A 17,836-nucleotide genomic window follows, 5' to 3' on the forward strand; every position below is an offset into this window, starting at 1 on the left:
AGAGCTCAAAAAGACGATCACTTTTCCTTTTTGGAACGTGTCCAAATTCTTCCTGAATTGCAAGTTACGGCTTGTCGAAGATTCTGTGAAGAAGAGAGCCTTTGATGATGTGGCATAGGGATTCACATGCTGAATTCCATACCGTGCTTAACAAGAGGCTGTGTGCTTAGAAGGCACTGCTGACTGTGCATGTTGATGTGGCTTAACTAACCTTAACTTTAACTTAACCATGGTGTGTTAAGTTGACCATACCCTTATCTGCCACGTGGCAAAATTTCAACCAAAGCATTAATCTAACCTAGAATTAACCACAGTCTGCCATGTGGCTTTTTGTGGGAACCTTAGCAAAGAAAAGGAAGCTTTGAAGCTTCTCTGTTGCAAAGACGACGACGGCTTCGCTGGAGTCACTGCAGTTCATGCAGGGTCCGGCGCTGATGCTGAGAGCTCTTGCAGGGCTCGATGGAGATCGCAGCTGGTGGAGCAGCTGTTCAAGATAGGCGGCTACTGGCACTAATCGAGGAGCTGCTGGAGTCGATGATGCAGGACATGGGTGGTGCTGTGCGAGCAATCGGGGCTAGTGGGTTGAGGCGTAGCTTGGAGAGAACTCGTTCGTTGTTACAGAGTCAAGAATCTAGCGGGAAGCTCGTATGGCTGGTGAGCTTGGAGATGCCCGTGCTTGAGGAGGTCATTGAAGCTGCTAGTTGCTGGAGGCCCGTTTGGCCCTTTAAGCACGAAGGAGGCAGGAGGAGAAGTCAGCTGTGGACATGGCGATGGGCTGGCGGCTACTTTGCTTATAGCTTGTTGATGAAGATCCTCCGTTGGTGAGTCGTTCATGCACAGAAGGAGTCTGTGTTGTGGCTGCTAGAGCTTGCTTTTGCTTTTACTGTGTGGTCGGATGCTAAAGAGGCCACCATTCCTGAGTTGTAGAGTCATTGATCAAGGTCGTTGTTAAAGGCGGCATAGAGTTGAGGCCAGAGAGGCTTGTTTGGAATCTTTAGCCATATGACCCATTTTACCATAGTAGTAGCCTTCAACATTGCTATTTGCATTTTGGCCTCTCTGCCATCCACCACGACCTCTTTGGCTCCCCCTGCCTCTAAGGTTACCACGTCCTCCTCCATAGGACTGGTTTTCTTGAATTTGCTGCATATTCTGATTTCTACCACGGCCTCTAGATCGGCCTGCTCTACCTCTACCTCTACCTATTCCAGCATTTGAGTAGAAGATAGTTTTTTTTTTTTGCAAAAATAAGACAGTTTCTTTTGAAGTTCCTCTTGAAGAAGATGCACCACCATTTCTCTGCTCTTCAAAAATTAGAAGAGCAATCAACTCCTCAAAATCAGGAAATTTTTCATGGATGGCAATGGATGTCCGGAGCTGTGCATAATCCTTTTCTAGACCATTCAAGGTCACAGAAACTAAATCATCATCTTCCACTGGTGACACAATGGAAGCAAGTGCATCTGCAATCTTCTTCACCTTCATGTGGTAGTCATTGATGCTCATATTTTCTCTCTGCACATTATGCAACTCGTGCTTGAGCTACATTTTCCTGGCTTGCGTATTTGTGTTGTACATTTTTGTCAAAGTATCCCACGCCTCCTTCGGCGTGCTTGCATCGTGAATATGCACAATCATAGAATCTAAAATACTAATAGAGAGCCAGTACATAACTTTTCTGGCTCTCTCATGCCATCCTTTAAATGCCTGCAACTCCTGTTGATTGGGAACAATAGCCTTTTCCCTCAAGGAAATTTGTCATTCTAAATTTCCATGCTTGGAAGTTCTTCTTGTCAAGCTTTTCAGTGACTATTTGTGAAAGAGCATCAGACGCCATTACAGAACACTGCAAAAATATTCTGTCACTGCAAAAAACACAACTTCTGCCTCACAAGGGCAAATCTACAAAACTGACAAAAGTGGTATTTGACCACATAGTCAATTCCTAGTGACGATTTTGCATCAACAGGCAATAAGAATGATTCTATCACTCCAAATATCTCTATGCACAGGCATACGATGCAATTTCTGCGGTAACTTTTCACCAACATGTAGAACAATGGTCGCACAACCAAAACATGGCACTTTTTTGAGTGCATGAGAAAAACTTCAACCACCGAAATGGGCCCCGAAACGCATATACTACCTTCTCGCCGCATTGCGAAGGGCGTCTCAATCTGAGACAGTGCACTCTTGCACTTTTCGACTGTGGTACCTATAGAGATTTACTCCCAAACTCAAAAAAGGAAAGCAACACTGATCCTCTTACCAAGACATTGCGAACTTGGTTTGCTTCCTTGAGCTCCTTACCACGAACCGAGCTCTGATACCATGTGAAGAGAGTGGGAGAGAGGTAAGGAGTCTCACTTGTAGCTTTTTCACTTGCATGTGAAGAGAGTGGGAGAGATGTAAGGTGGAGACTGAAAACAGTTTTCCTCTTCTTAGTTGTGAAATCCAAAAGAAGTCTGTCTCTTAGTACAAATGGAATAGATGAACCCTATATGTGGGTCTCAAACCAAAATCAGCTAACCTAGGTGGCATACTAACTGAGCCACTAACTAGAGTACATAAAGATAGCTGTCATCCAGCTATTATTCATGGGCGGTGTACCAACCACATCTGCAACTAACAAGTCGGCGACATAAATGCACAACGGTCACCCTGGCATATCACGAGTGGAGCTCGATATCTCAATAGTGTGTACTTTGCATGCTGAACTACGTATACTTGATAAGTTACTCTATCTCCATCTTGTTTATGCTTGGAATTTGAGGCCACAGCAAGTATCTGCACAATGCATTGCAAAAGCTGAAGAGCTACTCTTACTAATGGGACTTCATGGAGGCAATGTGAAGCTTAATCAGGACAAGAAACAATCAGGAAAGACAAAAATCTTCCTGCTAAAGTGTCCATGGGTGGAGGAAAGGCAAGGAGGTTCTTGTCCAACCACAATGCTGATAAAGAAAAACATACATTGGCTCAAAGCACCCTAGGTTGGGAGTACTAGAAAGCTTTGTGTGAGTGCACCACAAATCAAGCTTCACATCTGCGAATTGCTACTTTGAGAGCAAAACTGTGGACAAAGCTTGATGCATTTATAAAGTTTCTTAGACAAGGTCAAATAGATGAGCTTTATTATGAGAGATTCAGGACAGCATTAGGAGAATTCATATCATTGATGGTAGAAGCATGGGGGGAGTCACATATTACACATTACATGGTAATCCTCCTTAGGTTGAAAATTTGTGCTTTAAACTTGAGTCAGTTTATGTTTCTAATACTTCATGGTTTGTGGAGCAATGGGGCCCTCTGTCCATTTGGAATACTCAGGGAATGGAGAAATCACACTACAAAGCTAGCATACTTCAAGAATACAAGGCATGGGGGTGATATCATGCGAAGCAATGCACTACATGAAATGTTCGATTGGTTTTATAGATGTCTAGAGACCAGGACTCTCAAGTGCGATAAGGTAGAGGTCTCAAGTCTTGCAAAAGTGGTTCAACATGTCAAGAAGACAAGGAGATGTGCTGCTTGGAAGTCCTCAATAGGGAGCCAAGGGGTTGTGCTTTGGTTGCAACATAGAGTCAGACAGGGGAGGCATTGGGTCCTAAGAGAGCGCCAAATGTAAAATATTTGATCAATAAAGTTAACACTATTTTGAGTCAATTATAGATACCAAAATTCACAAATTTGTTTGGAAATTGCAGAATTGCATGTGTGACATGGCAGGGCAGAGGGGTGAGTGGGTTGGGAGGGAGGGTGGTGAAGATTAAGTATTATCGAACTGGCAACAAAAGACTGGGGGGGGAGGGGGTGCACTTAAAAAACCCTAATTTAAAAGAAAAACCCTAAAGTGCTTTAAAAAAGACTATATAAAGCACTTCAAAACCCTAAAATCCCTCATTTCTATGGCACGAGTTAAACAAACTACTAGACCCACTAGACGCCGTTTAGGTGCTACTTGTTGTCCTCCTCACAATGCCATGGCCCTCGAACACACTGCAAGCCCCAATGGCCAAGAGGGCAATGATCAGCAAGGATCTGAAGGCGATCAGACTCATCATCAGGAGTCCAAGCAACAGGAGTCCCCACCATCCGACTCTCATGGGGGATCCCAGGGATCTTAGCACCATGAGGAATCCTAGCACGATGAAGGATCCAAGCACGATCAGGGGTCCTCTCAGTCCTTCCACACAACTAACTGTGGAAGTAGAGATGTCTCCCAAGAGGGGAAAAATAGTCCTGTCAATCCTGATCAACTGCCCCTCCCTCCTCCATGGGGTCCTGGTGTGGAGCATCTAGACCAACAAGGGGAGCAAGAAAGGAAAAGAGAGGAGATGGAGAGATTATAGGGACCACAACAAGAGGAAGTATTTGGCGGGCTCGTAGATATAATGAACCTTGGCCCCAATCCTCCAACCAAGCAGACCGCATGGAAGAGCACCATCAACCCTCTGTGCCTCGATATTATCAGATATGAGGAGCCTCTAGTATGAGCTGAGCAAGAGCCTCAACCTGCTGTCTCACAACCTCATGAAAAGGAAAAGAGACCAAGGACAAAGCAAACCCCTAGGTGCGACAAGCCACCTCGAAGGACCAACCAAACACAGGAAGAGGAGTCTGAAGAGGTGGTTGCAAGGGAGGAGAGGCGAAAGAAGTTCAAAGCGGACAAGCGGCCATGGAGCCATGTCCAGAAGCCAATGTAGGGTCCCCCAAAGATTAAGAGGCACAAAAAATCAGGCATGAAGGCACTTCAAGAGATCCACAAGTTCCAAACCACTGTGGACAATCTCATTCCTCGTGCACCCTTCCAGCGTGTTGTACATGAAATAGCACAGCGTTACAAGAGTGATGTGTGTTTCACTTGAGGCACTATGGGAGCAATTCAGGAGGCAATGGAGCAGATGATAGTAGGTCTTTTTGAAGATGCGAACTTATGTGCTATCCATGCCAAAAGAGTAACAGTGATGGATAAGGACCTTGCACTCGCCAAGCGCATTTGCTCCGATCCGCCATCCCTTAGGCCCTAGATGTTGTTTAGGTTCATTTGGTGTAACCTGAATCATTTTGTAAATCTTTGCCCTTTGAGGCCAATGAATAAAAGATATTTTTATGTTCTATTATTGTTCCCATATTATTATACATGTTACATGATGCTTTCCATCAGTTTATGCAAGTTCAGTGTGAATTTGAGTGGTCAAATTATGTTTTTTCACCATGGTGCAGAAGGCAAATGTGTTCGGCATCGTGCGGGGAGGCCAAAAATGCTAAAACCCTCTATGGCGTGTATGGGGCCTATTTGACCAAGTATGTGCCATAGAGGGTTTAAGCATTTCTGGCCTCCCCGCGTGATGCCGAACACATTTTCCTTCTGTTGCGCGGTGAGATTCTTACTGGATTGCTAAGAAATGACCATTATTTATATGATAGCATGCTTTTGAAGAGAATAGTGAATGAAAATATTAATGCCAACAACAATTAAAGTTACAAAATACAATGACAGTATAAAATAAATTTTGTAAAAGAACACAAAATGGGGCACTGTATAAAAAGTATATCTGTATTCATATAAAATAAAATTTCTATACAATACGGATTTGAAGCCTTTCTCTCTTCTCTAAAACACTGACAACATCGGGCTTTGAATTCCCAAATACACTCCTAGCTCTAAACCTAGTTGATAGAGAGTCAACACTATTGTCGTTGCTAGCCAGGGACATGGCTGGTGCCGTCAATGCCATACCTTGAAAATTGGTTCCAAAGGCATTGAGGGCTGTTGAGATATCGAGGTCCACTCGTGATATGCCAAGGTGACCGTTGTGCATTTATGTCACCGACTTGTTAGCTGCAGATGCGGTTGGTACACCGCCCATGAATAATAGCTGGATGACAGCTATCCTTATGTACTCTAGTTCGTGGCTCAGTTAGTATGCCACCTTAGTTAGCTGAGTTTGGTTTGAGACCCACATATAGGATTCTTCTATTTCTTTGTACTAGAGTTCTTTTGGCTTTCACAACTAAGAAGAGGAAAACTATTTTCAGCCTCCACCTTTGTGTGTATTCCCCCATTGTGTATGTGAGAAAGCCACAAGTGAGACTCCTTCCTTCTCTCCCACTATCTTCACAAGGGCAACCATCCAGTTCACTAAAATGACCTTGTCAGCATTGCGATTGATGTCAGCATGACCAATCACTCGTGACAAGGCCTTGCACTTCAAGAGGTCATCAGTGCCATGTCGAGAAAACTTTTTGTGGATAACCACAAAGCGCCCTTTTGCTTGGCCAAGGTAATGTGCCAGTGAGTGATCTCGACTGAAGCTACTGCGAATAAGGCGTTGCCGAGATGAGAATAGGTCGACCTCAAATGCCTCCTGCAATAGCCCAACATTACATTAGAATTCCATTAAGGCAAAAGTATACCAAGAGAGAAGAAATTCAAAGCTCATAGTTTCTTACCACTATGGAGTTGTCATGCTTAATCCCTTCCTCTTTGTCAATGAGGATGGATCTAGAGGCCTCCTACTATCTAGAGTGAGATGTGGAGGCTTCTTCTGGAACATCAGGTAGGTCGGAGTAGATTGATGTCTCTACATCTTTGATTTGGGCTAGTAATAAAGCAAGAACCTCTTCTATTGAATCATCTACTCCCAAAAACCCAGGTTCTTGCATAGTCGTGTCCACCTCATATCCACACAGGACACCAAGAGCTTCATCCTCCCAGAGACCAAACATAACCTCTATGTCATGGAGAAAGAGGTATTGTTCTCCATCAACAAGAAGGGGAGCAAGAAACCATATCATTGTTGTGGGGTCATCAAAGGTGGTGCCCGAGGTGGATGGAATTTGAGAAGTAGAATGGGGTTCAGGAGGTCGCTGGAGCACTTCCAGGGCCAATGTAGCTTCCCTCTCCTTAGCTTCTTCATCTATGGGCTCTTTATTGTAGATGTTGGGCTCATCGTCAAAAATAAGAGGATCGAAAAGGGCAAGGGCAGGGTCAGGGCTTGAGGTCGAGGCCTCCTCTTCCCTCCTAGAGAAGGAAAATAAAGGTCATTTTCCAAGATAGTAGGAACCCATTTCTTGTGTTTCCAATGACTCCACATGCTAGGAGGTCATCACTGTCCACCTCCCTAAACCCTAGGGGTGTGAGTTGGTGGGCTCAAAAGCGATCTAAATGCTTCACGAACCTAGGTTCTTGATTGAACAAGTACTTCAAGTAATCAATTGGGACCCATCTTTTTGTAGACTCATCAAGTTGATATGCAAAACTCAGGGTGTAGTCTTGCATGTACTTGATGAGGTCTTCAAAATCGTCTCGGGCTCCCAAGTAGGTGCCTAGGACATCTATGCATTTATTAAAGACTAGAAATAACTCCTCCTTTCTATCAATTAATGGAGTACGAGAGATGAAATCATGGAAGGCAGGCCTAGCAGAATCCATGGTAGTTTGGTAGCTAGGAGAACTATGGCTATGATAGTGAAACTTTGAAACTAAAGTAACTTTATAGCCTATATATACCCAAATGTTCTAAATATTACAAATAAAAATAATTATAAATTTTTTGGGAAAAACTTGACATTGACATGAAACAAAACCATTCAAAACATCAAAATTAATTGCACCACTATCAATTGGAAAATGTCAAAATCCACAATTATTCCACCCCACATTGTTTACAATCTTCAATATTGTAGGAGGGATAAAAGTGGCACTATGCATTGTTTATGGTGCAGCACATGACCAATTTTGTGACAAGTGTAGAAAAAAGCAATGATGTGTGGTATGTTGACTCAGGTGCGTCAAACCACATGACAGGTCATGTAGAATGGATGTAGGATGCAAGGAAAATGAATAAACCAAGATTTGTGGAGATTGGTGATGATACTACACATCCTATTGTGCATATTGGTAAAATTCCTTTGTCTATGTAGGATGGGAAAAAGAAATATCTATCTGATGTATTTCATGTCCCGAACATCACCAAGAACCTACTTTCTGTTGGTCAAATGGTTGAGCAGGGCTTGCAAGTCATATTTAATCCTCATGGATGCTTTGTTGAGGATATGAAAAATAAAGGTCGCTTGATAGCAAAAGGGAAGGAGAAGGGCAGGATGTTTACCTTGGATGCGGACATGCCTGAATTGAGTGCAGCAATGTTTGCACATGGGACCGGTGAAGTTGCAAATATGGATATCTGGCATAAACGCATTGGTCATGTTAATGTATAGTGACTTAAATTAATGCAGGCCCAAAATATTATTGCAGGATTGCCAAAAGTGGTATGCAAGTATCACGAAAGGGAAACGAGAAAGTAGATCAGCCCATGTTTGATGTGAATGCAAGTCACTCTTATGTGGATGGTGAATCCAGTGGCTCAAAACAGAGCCTTGATGATGAGTTGGGTATTCCTTCTGTTGTTACACCTGGAGTAAGGAAGACAAGGGATGTTTTGAAAACACTTGGTAGTGAGCCTATTTTGTGCAGGTCTACCAGAGTTAAGTATCCTGTGGATAGGCTGAAATATGATGGATTTACAGCCATTCACTATGCCTATATGGTCAAAGTGATACATGAACCAGAACCCACTTCTTTTGAGCAAGCCATGGGAAAAGAAAAATGGGAGAAAGCCATGGATGAAGAAATGGATGCCTTGGAAGCAAATGCTACATGGGAATTCGTGCCTTTGCCTAAAGACAAGAATGCAATTGGCTGCAAGTGGGTTTATAAGGTGAAGCACAATGTAGATGGTTCTGTGAGCAGATACAAGGCAAGATTAGTTGTCAAGGGGTATGCACAGACATATGGCATTGATTATGAAGAAACATTCAGTTCGGTTGCAAGGATGGCAACCGTAAGAGTAGTCATTGCTATGGCTGCATCAAAGGGATGGTCTTTACATCAGATGGATGTAAAGAATGCCTTCTTGCATGGTGATTTGCAAGAAGAGGTCTATATGGAGCAGCCACAAGGTTATGTGCATGCTGTTCATCTTGAGTTTGTTTGTAGGTTGAAGAAAGCCTTGTATGGCTTGAAGCAAGCACCCAGAGCATGGTCTAACAAGATAGGACAGTATCTTGTCACTATTGGCTTTCAGATTTCCATAGCAGATTTCTCACTTTATGTGAGAAAAACAGAGAAAGGTATTATGACGCTTGTCATTTATGTTGATGATTTGATCATCACAGGTGATAGTGATGAAGATATCCTTCATGTGAAAATTGTAATGAAGCAGAAGTTTGAGATGAACGATTTGGGAGAGCTGCATTACTTCTTGGGCATTGAGGTGATTAGATCCACAAGTGGGGTATGGCTTTTGCAGAGGCAGTATGGATTGGACATGCTGTCCAAATATGGGATGACAGGCTGTAAGCCTATTTCAGTTCCTTTGGAGCAGAATGTGAAGCTGAGTTCAGATGCAAGTGAGCTTCTAGAAGACCCTACTATGTACAGACGCATAGTAGGAAGTTTGATTTATATGACTATTACCACGCCAGATTTGAGCTATGTTGTTGGGTTGGTAACTCAGTTTATGCAGGCTCCAAGGAAACCGCATTTGGATGTGGCTAGATGCATTTTGAGGTATGTGAAGTCCACATTGCAGTATGGACTGTTTTATGAGATTGGGGTTCAGATGCAGTTGCATGGATACACTGATGCTGATTGGGCTGGTAGTATTTCTGATAGACAATCTACCAGTGGATATGTGTTTTCTTTTGGGAGTGCTACAGTCACTTGGAGCAGCAAGAATATTCCCCCATTGTGTATGTGAGAAAGCTGCAAGTGAGACTCCTTAACTCTCTCCCACTCTCTTCACACACACGTGTACCCACTCCAATGGAATTGGTGGAATGGGGTCCCACTGAGGATCCTTTTTGTGATGATCAGGGGCTGTGCATTTTAGTTGCAAGAAAGGATGCCATTTTCCCACTGTAGGCTTCCCTTTTGCATCTTCTGAGAGTGGGTGCAATACAAGCATGTCCATTTTGCATCTGCACCTGTATCACAACCATACAAGCACTTGAGGGTCTTCAAATCATCAGCTAGATGCCATTCAACTTGAAACGTTCCATGCCCATCCACTATTAATGTTTTCCCTGCCTCTTGTCTTCGAATAATTGATGGGATGCCGGTTCTCTCGAAAACCCACTTCAATGTCTCATGGCACTCCTTTGGGGTCTCAAAGGCTGCAAGCCACCATATATCCTTCTCAGATTGGACTGAGAAACCCTTCTCAACTTCCTCATCCCCTTGAGCAGAACGCAAGGCGTCGTTCATAATACAAACCACCCTCTCTAGCTTGTGCTCTTTTACCAACTGAGCTTCATCCATTTTTATAACAAATACTAGCTTGCCATCTATACAATGAAAGAGAAATACAGTAAGGATATAGAAATGAGAAGAAATAAAGTTGAATAAGAAGAGGGAATTTCTCTTACCTTCTTCTCTCATCCCATAGAATTTGGCCATGGCTCTCTGCAAATTCTCTATATCCACGTAAACATTATTGAAAGCATTCATCTCAAACGTTTGGATGCCATATTTCTTTTTACTCTTCCAAGTCATTGTGCCACTTACACAATGGTATCCTCCAAGCTTTTCTCTAGCACATTGGTTTGTTTCTTGATGTGCAAGCCTTACAGACCACAGTGTTGGCAATGGCATTGTAGATATCTTATACTTTTCCTCCATAGCAGACTTGAAAATTTTAAAAACAGAATTGTAAGCTTCACGACTTACACCAGCAGCATCACAAGCTCGAAGCACCTCCTTTGCTTGGACGAGGCCCTTGAAATCCTTCATTACCTCTCTAGCAACTTGTTTACGTAGCCCTTTTTGTCTAGGGTCCTTCAACACTTCCATGACATCACTCAAGCTTTATTAAACTTCTTAGAACATATGAAGGATCACTATCATCCATTTCCATTAATCCCACTACATCCTCCATGAAATTCCTAAAGTAGAGTACAAATGAATCTTAATGGAAAGAATGCAACACCACAAATATTTTGGAGTAAGAAATTTCATTGAAAATTTGGGGAACTAAACTTGTAGCCCGTATTCTCCTCTTCCGGGCACTATTATTGGTTGACAATGCATCCATAGATTGCACTTGTCTTTTCCTCTCCTTCAATCCCAAAGGTGTTCCCTTCAACTTTTGTACTTGTTCTATCGACTCTCTCATTCCTTCTCCACAGCACGTTGAACTTGGCCATAGATAGACCTTTCCAAATCTTGTTTGCTTTCAATGAGCTTCTGGATTGATTCTTCCAATTCATGTCGCTCCAAGTCCAGTGCATGTGCTTTGTCACTGTCTTTGTTTTACAATTGGAGATTCTGCATACTAATGCATTGCCACAATAGTAATATTTCCCAAATGTGCAAGTTCTTCTGCTTGGGCTCTCTGCACCTCGCTTGCTTGCATAGCCAATGTCTGATCTCGAATGGTTCAATCGATTGCAATAACCGAGTAATCCAGCATGTCCCTTGCCAACAAACTAAACAACATCATGCACTGTATGAAAAGGAGGACTCTTTTGGGTTGCAGGGTTTAAAGGATACAAGTTTCCATCCACCCAAAAGTCAAGATGCTTCTTCCCTTGCAATCAAAGACTTTGGAGCACACTTTGAGGAGTTCCACTATATCCCAAAGAGTGTGTGCTTGCATATTCTGACTCCAGTAGTAGGTTCACATGGTACTTGTTGGATATGTCCTCGAATGGTGCCATGAGTACTCAAAGAGAGGTATCAGTGATGCAGGCTAAAATGTAGGGGAGAGCTAGCAAAGATGGAGCAATGAGAGGGACAGAGTAGCAAGGAAGAGGGAGGAGGAGAAGCAGATGAGGGCAAGAGGAAGAGGAGGAGGAGAGTAGGGTGACAGGTGTAGAAGTTAGGGAAGGAGCTGCTGTAGAAGGGAGGAGGAGGGGAGAGATGCTACAGGAGGGAGGGGGAGGGGAGAGATTCTGCAGGAGGGAGGAGCAAAGGAGAGGGAGCCTGGGCAGTTGGAGAAGGAGGGGAGAGGAAGGAGGGAGGAGGAGCCAGGAGGAGGAGGAGGAGGGGAGAGGGAGGAGGGAGGAGGAGGAGCAAGACAGAGGAGGGGAGAGGAAGAGGGAGGGGGAGGGAGGGAGAGGGAGAGGGAGGAGGAGGAGGGAGGGAGGGAGGGAGGAGGGAGGGAGAGGAAGGGAGGGAGAGAGAGAGGGGGAGGGAGGGAGATTCGAAATTTGACATTCAAATTTCAAAAAGTGGCCCCCTCCCCTCATTGATGGGGGGAGAGGTGGGCTCAAATGTGGGCTTAACCCACCTAGGTTGGGTTGGTTAGGCCTCTTTGGGACCCTCCAAGCCCCTTGCATTAGCCCACTAAGCATTCCCTAATCCATTCCTTATGAGGCCCTTTTGAGACCCCAATTCTCCCCTAATGGGACATTCCCATTAAAGGGGTGTGATGGAATGTAATGCTCAGTCCTTCTTTGATCCCCCAGAATCATCATCTTGAGGGAAGGCCTACTTCATGATGTTGAGCTTGAGGGAAGGTGTTGAGAGTTCATGCTGAACATCATGTGATCACATGTGCACAGCACTATCATATGTGCATAGCACTAACCCATGTGAGTGCTATAAAGGAAAGGGTTAGATCCCCTAACCCTAACCCTAAATGGGTTTGTATATATTCTACATTTTCAACTAAATCTAGTATACAGTTAGTCATTTGTGGTGTGCTCTCTAGATGTGCCCTCTCTCCTCATCTCCACTCTTCTCCTCTCCCCTCTTCATATTTTGTCATTGTAATCTTGCACCACTTCTCACATGAGACTGAAATAGAGTAGTTGCAAGTCTTAAGGGCCTTACCTTGATGCTTGGAAAAACAAGAAGCTCTTTTTGCATGACCAAACATTTAAACTAAGTTGTTGACATGTGACATCCAAAGCTCCCTCAATTGCGACCCAAACAGCCTTGAATTGCATGTTGTACCCCGTAAATCTCCAAAGTGGAATACAAGATAATAGGTACCACCCCACTCATTACCATGTCTAGACTCCAATATAGCCAAAAATCCTAATTCCTCTAAGAAGCATTTGCAATGCCAATTGTTGGCATGACATTCTGAATGCTTTATTTTGTCACCTAATAACAGAAGAGTAGAACTTGGTTGAAAAGAGTCTATTAAGGGGAGAAAATAGTTATGACCTTTAGTAGAATAAGAGCGTTTAGATTCAATTTGGTCCATCTCAATTATTAGATGCGATTAGAAATTGCCATTAGCTTGATTGTCTCTCTTCTCTTTCTCCAAGTAATTTTTTCTTCTCGATTAGAAATTGTCATTAGCTTGATTGTCTCTCTTCTCTTTCTCCAAGTAATTTTGTCTTCTCGATGACAATGTTACTTTAATAAGGTTCGGACAAACACTCTTTCTCTCTCTCTCTCTCTCTCTCTCTCTCTCTCTCTCTCTCTCTCTCTCTCGCGCTCGCTCGCTCTCACACACACACACACACGCGTGCACGCGCACACACACACATGCACACACACACACCCGCACGCGCACGCACATAAAATTAGGCATTGATTGGAATTTTTTTATCAATGGTGGTTGATTTACTTCTGGGCTTGCACTTGAAGCTGACAAATTGAGAGAAAAGAAGAAATGGGATTGACAAATGGCAACAAATCCTCGATATGCCTATTTAACGAGAGAAAAAATCGATCTCCAATAGAGCCTTTCAATGTTGAATTCTAGTACCTAAGAATTCAGCACAGTGGGTGGGAACGTAGGTAGCCTTAGCAAGTAATTTGGGCATTTCTCTGCAATATATATGCTCTCTTGGCATATTGTGGGAATGCGCTCTTAGACCGACGTATCCAAGGAATTCGAAAATGTAAAGCCTTTTTTGAGGCCCATGCAACTAGTCTCGAATTTTGTGGAGCGATGCCATTGAATAAAATAAGTCAATCCAGGGGATGGCTAGGAGTACCCTCTAGATCAGACCCAAGATGCCAATTTCACGCTCTCCGTGCCAAAATGGGCTTGCATTCAGTGTGTCTGGTGTGCAGGTTGGGGATGCGAGTATTGAGCTTCTCTTTGCAGGTTTTGCAGTTGTCTCTACGGCTTAGTGCAGGTTGGAGCAGGTTGCCACTTTTGGAGAGCAAATGAGGTGAGATATTGCGCCCCGCGGTGGGGCTTATAGTGAGAAATGCAACAACTTTCTCATGAGGCTCGAGAGGAAATGTTCGTGTTTAGCGGGTCCATGGGGGGAGGCTAGTAGCGTCCTATTGGGGTTTTCACAAAAGAGATGAAAAGATTCGTTGATCTTGATATAGAAATAGAAAGAGACGGGTTACAATTTGATGTAGCTACATGCCTTTCTAATCTTCACATGCTACTTAGAAAAGCACGCACTATACATGTAGTGGAGTGTGGAATTCCTTGCTTTGGTTTTAAGGCTGTTTGTCCTCCTGTGTAGCAATGGAGCTTTCCGCCCCTAAGCTCCATGCCATCGCCCTTCCTTTCCCTGCCCACGGCCACATCAACCCCCTCCTTAACCTCTGTAAGCATCTCGCTGCCTCAGGTTTTACCATCACCTTCGTCAACACCCCCCTCACCCACAGTAGCATGCCCGCCCCCCCTCCCGTTGATCCTGAACTCGACATCCGATTTGTCACTATTCCTAACGGTTTGCCCACTCATTTCACCGGTAACCATTCTTCCCTGGATTGCTTGGACACCATCCTTGATGGAATGGAGAAGCAGAAAGACCTCCTTGAGGACCTAATAAAGCACTCCCATTCTTCTGCGGACCCCATCTCCTGTATCATCTCCGACCACCTCTTTCCATGGACGCAAGATCTTGCGAATAAACTAGGAATTGCCCGAGCGATGTTCTGGACATCCTCCGCGGCTATCTTCTTCCTAGGCTCTGTTATCGCCAAGGGGAAATTTAAACTAGAAGGTGAGTATGCATAAACTCGGTCCAGGCTCTCGATTTTCACCATCAATTACTACTATCCGATCATGCACCTACCCTGAATAATCCGTTTCGACTTATGTTGGTAATTCATTTTTATGTTTGATTAGTTATATTGGAACAGATAGCTTGATGGAATCTCTTATACGTACGTGGCCGTACATGCGCTCTAAGACCTACGCTTTTGTCTAAAATTACGTCAGTTTGTAGGATTTACGTCAGTTTGTAAGGTTTACCCGTATGTTCTTGCATCTGAAGGGAAAAAGGATCTATGTGACAGATATGGTACAATCTAATCGGCCAGAAATCTTCTCAGGGCTTCCCATTTGCAACAACGTCATAACTTCACTTGTGAAGCGCGCACATGAATTACAGCTTCGACACAACGGGATGATACCATCACTCTTGCAATGTAACGGTTTTGGCACCAGGGATACAGCTTGTGTTCTATTGAATTCTTTTGCTGAACTTGAGGGTTCATTATTAGCAGCAGTACCTATGAGCATTCCCATTCGCTTTGTGGGTCCATTGCTACCTTATGGCTTAGCTCGTGACGGGTCGTTAGAATCCGAGAGCAACGGAGAAGTTGGATGCGCTGATTGCCTCCTGTGGCTGGATGGGCGGGCAGCCTCGTCTGTTCTCTATATATCGTTTGGTTCGATTGCATCCTTGTCGTTAACTCAGCTTACCGAGCTAGCTTTGGGCATTGAGGCTAGCCAGCACGCATTCCTTTGGGTTGCTCTTCCAGGAACCCAAATGCCAGAAGGCTTCATCGACGGAACCAAAGACCGAGGTCTTGTAATTTCATGGGCGCCACAGCTGCAAGTCCTAAAGCACCCTGCCATTTCTGGTTTTCTCACGCACTGCGGCTGGAATTCGGTGGTGGAGAGTATGTACATGGGGGTTCCAATGCTCTGTCTACCCATATGCAACGATGGCCCTCTGAACGAAGTGCTAATAGTGAGGCAGTGGCGAGCAGGCCTGGGTTTCCAGAAGAACGAACAGGGGCTGGTGGAGAGGGGAGAGTTGGAGCGAGTGGTAAACTCTCTGATGCTGCGGTCCTCTGAGGAAGGGATGGAAGTGAGGAAGCGAGCAGCCGAATTGGGAGAGGCAGCGAGGCAGGCTGTGAGGGGGGCGGGGTCGTCCAGAAAAGATCTGAACGGTTTCTTCTCAGACGTGTTGAAATGGAGACCGCGAAGAAAGCACCCATGATCCTGCATGGCTGCACGTCGCAACACTTGTGCACGAGCAGTGACTAAAACTCTCAGTTATCTATCAGCCGTCGCGAACTAGAAGATCAAACCTACATCGCATCCGGCACCACGCACTCGGCATGCAAGACTAACTCCTCAGTTGTTCATCAGCACCCTCAATTAGCAAGCCAGCCTATCTGTTGATAGGCTGTTTGAATTGGAAATATGCAACAGAACATTCCGGATTACTCAGTCGTAAGGACTCGTTCTTTTCATATACTTCGTGCCTGACCCGATTATTATTTATCGGCGCCTATGTTATGTTTTTGGAACATTCTTGGATTGTAATCAGGAATTGTTGCTACGGCGTGGACTGTCCACGTTTTGCAAACATTATGGTGCAAGAGCCCCCTGCCTCTCTCACACACACACCCCACGCATACATTTTTTTAGGTGAAAAAGAAAACACATGCGGGCGCACACATTTTTTGGTGAAACTCACACACTCACTCTCTCTCTCTCTCTCTCTCTTGCTTCTGTATCACCTCCTTCCACCCTCTTAGGTGTCCTTTCTTCCCTTCTCTTCTCTTCTCTTCTCTTCGTAAACATCTAGCTATAGCAAGGGGTAATGGTCTCAATCTTTAGCTATAGCAAGGGGTAACGGTCCCAAGTATTATCACAAAGCTCTCATTTAAGTCCACTATGAAAAAGTCTTCTAGAGTTTTCGGGAATGCCTTGCTCCTCTCATTTTGCAAGGCATGTTTTCAAATTTACCATGAGTTCCTCCTTAAATCTCTCTAGGTTCCTCTTACCATCCTTGTGTGTTTTTTATTTCCCCCCCATTTCCTCCCTCTCTAGCAACAATAATGTATTCTTTTCCCCCCATTTCCTCCCTCTCTAGAACAAAGAACACTAATACATCAAGGGTTCAAAAATGGACACTTAAACATTACCTTGATCTTAATGCACACTTAAACATTACCTTCAAGATCTTGGAGGTTTATGTTAAGTGTTAGTGTACATCTACTTTAAGTTTTCCTAGGGAGTTGTAAGATTGCCAAGAAAGAAAAAAAAATTGGGTTGCATATTCCATGTTTAAAAAAGAAGAAGGCATCTGTCTATGAGTTAGTGAATTATAGTCTAATTTTTTGGGTTGCATATTCCATGTTTTTTTTTTTAAAGAATCCATCTTCCTATGAGTTAGTGAATTACAGTCTGCCTCATAAAAGTTGTGAAGTTTACTGTGCATGATCTTCTAAGCATATTGAGTTTACTGCATAACCCTCTTAGCATATGATTTTATTTTAAAAGGAAAATCCTTAAATGAGGTTATGTAGCAAGCTTTTCTTAGCTTTCTCAAAGCATTATCTTAATTAAGATAAGCCCAATACCCTTATTTCTTCATAGTTTTTAAGTAGTCTTAATACCCTTCTTAAATACGAAGGATATTTAAGATAAGTACCCTTCTTAAATACGAAGGATATTTAAGATAAGTACCCTTTTTAAATAGGTGCTTAAGTAAGATAAGCCCAATTATGCCCTTCTTTCTTCATAGTCTTAAATAAGATAAGCCCAAATAACCTTCTTCCTATGTCATAGTTTTGTTGATATATTTGTATGTTACATGTAAAAGGGGTGACACTTGTAAAACTAAGCATATGGCTCGGAAGGCCCAACAAGCATGTGGA

General features: G+C 43.6%; 1 protein-coding gene across 1 annotated transcript; it reads left to right on the forward strand.

Annotated features, from left to right (window-relative positions):
* Positions 1-459: 459 nt before the first annotated feature.
* On the forward strand, positions 460-16,380 carry LOC147899616 (UDP-glycosyltransferase 74E1-like). Its single transcript, XM_087377759.1, has 5 exons — positions 460-821; positions 14,045-14,109; positions 14,455-14,940; positions 15,080-15,103; positions 15,236-16,380. The coding sequence occupies exons 1-5, from the start codon at positions 460-462 to the stop codon at positions 16,165-16,167; spliced, it is 1,869 nt and encodes a 622-aa protein (XP_087233885.1). The 3' UTR covers positions 16,168-16,380.
* Positions 16,381-17,836: the final 1,456 nt, after the last annotated feature.

The sequence above is a fragment of the Dipteris shenzhenensis genome, chromosome 8 (assembly GCF_047967505.1).
Source record: "Dipteris shenzhenensis isolate YYH24624 ecotype China chromosome 8, Dip_SZ_1.0, whole genome shotgun sequence".
Taxonomy (NCBI): domain Eukaryota; kingdom Viridiplantae; phylum Streptophyta; class Polypodiopsida; order Gleicheniales; family Dipteridaceae; genus Dipteris; species Dipteris shenzhenensis.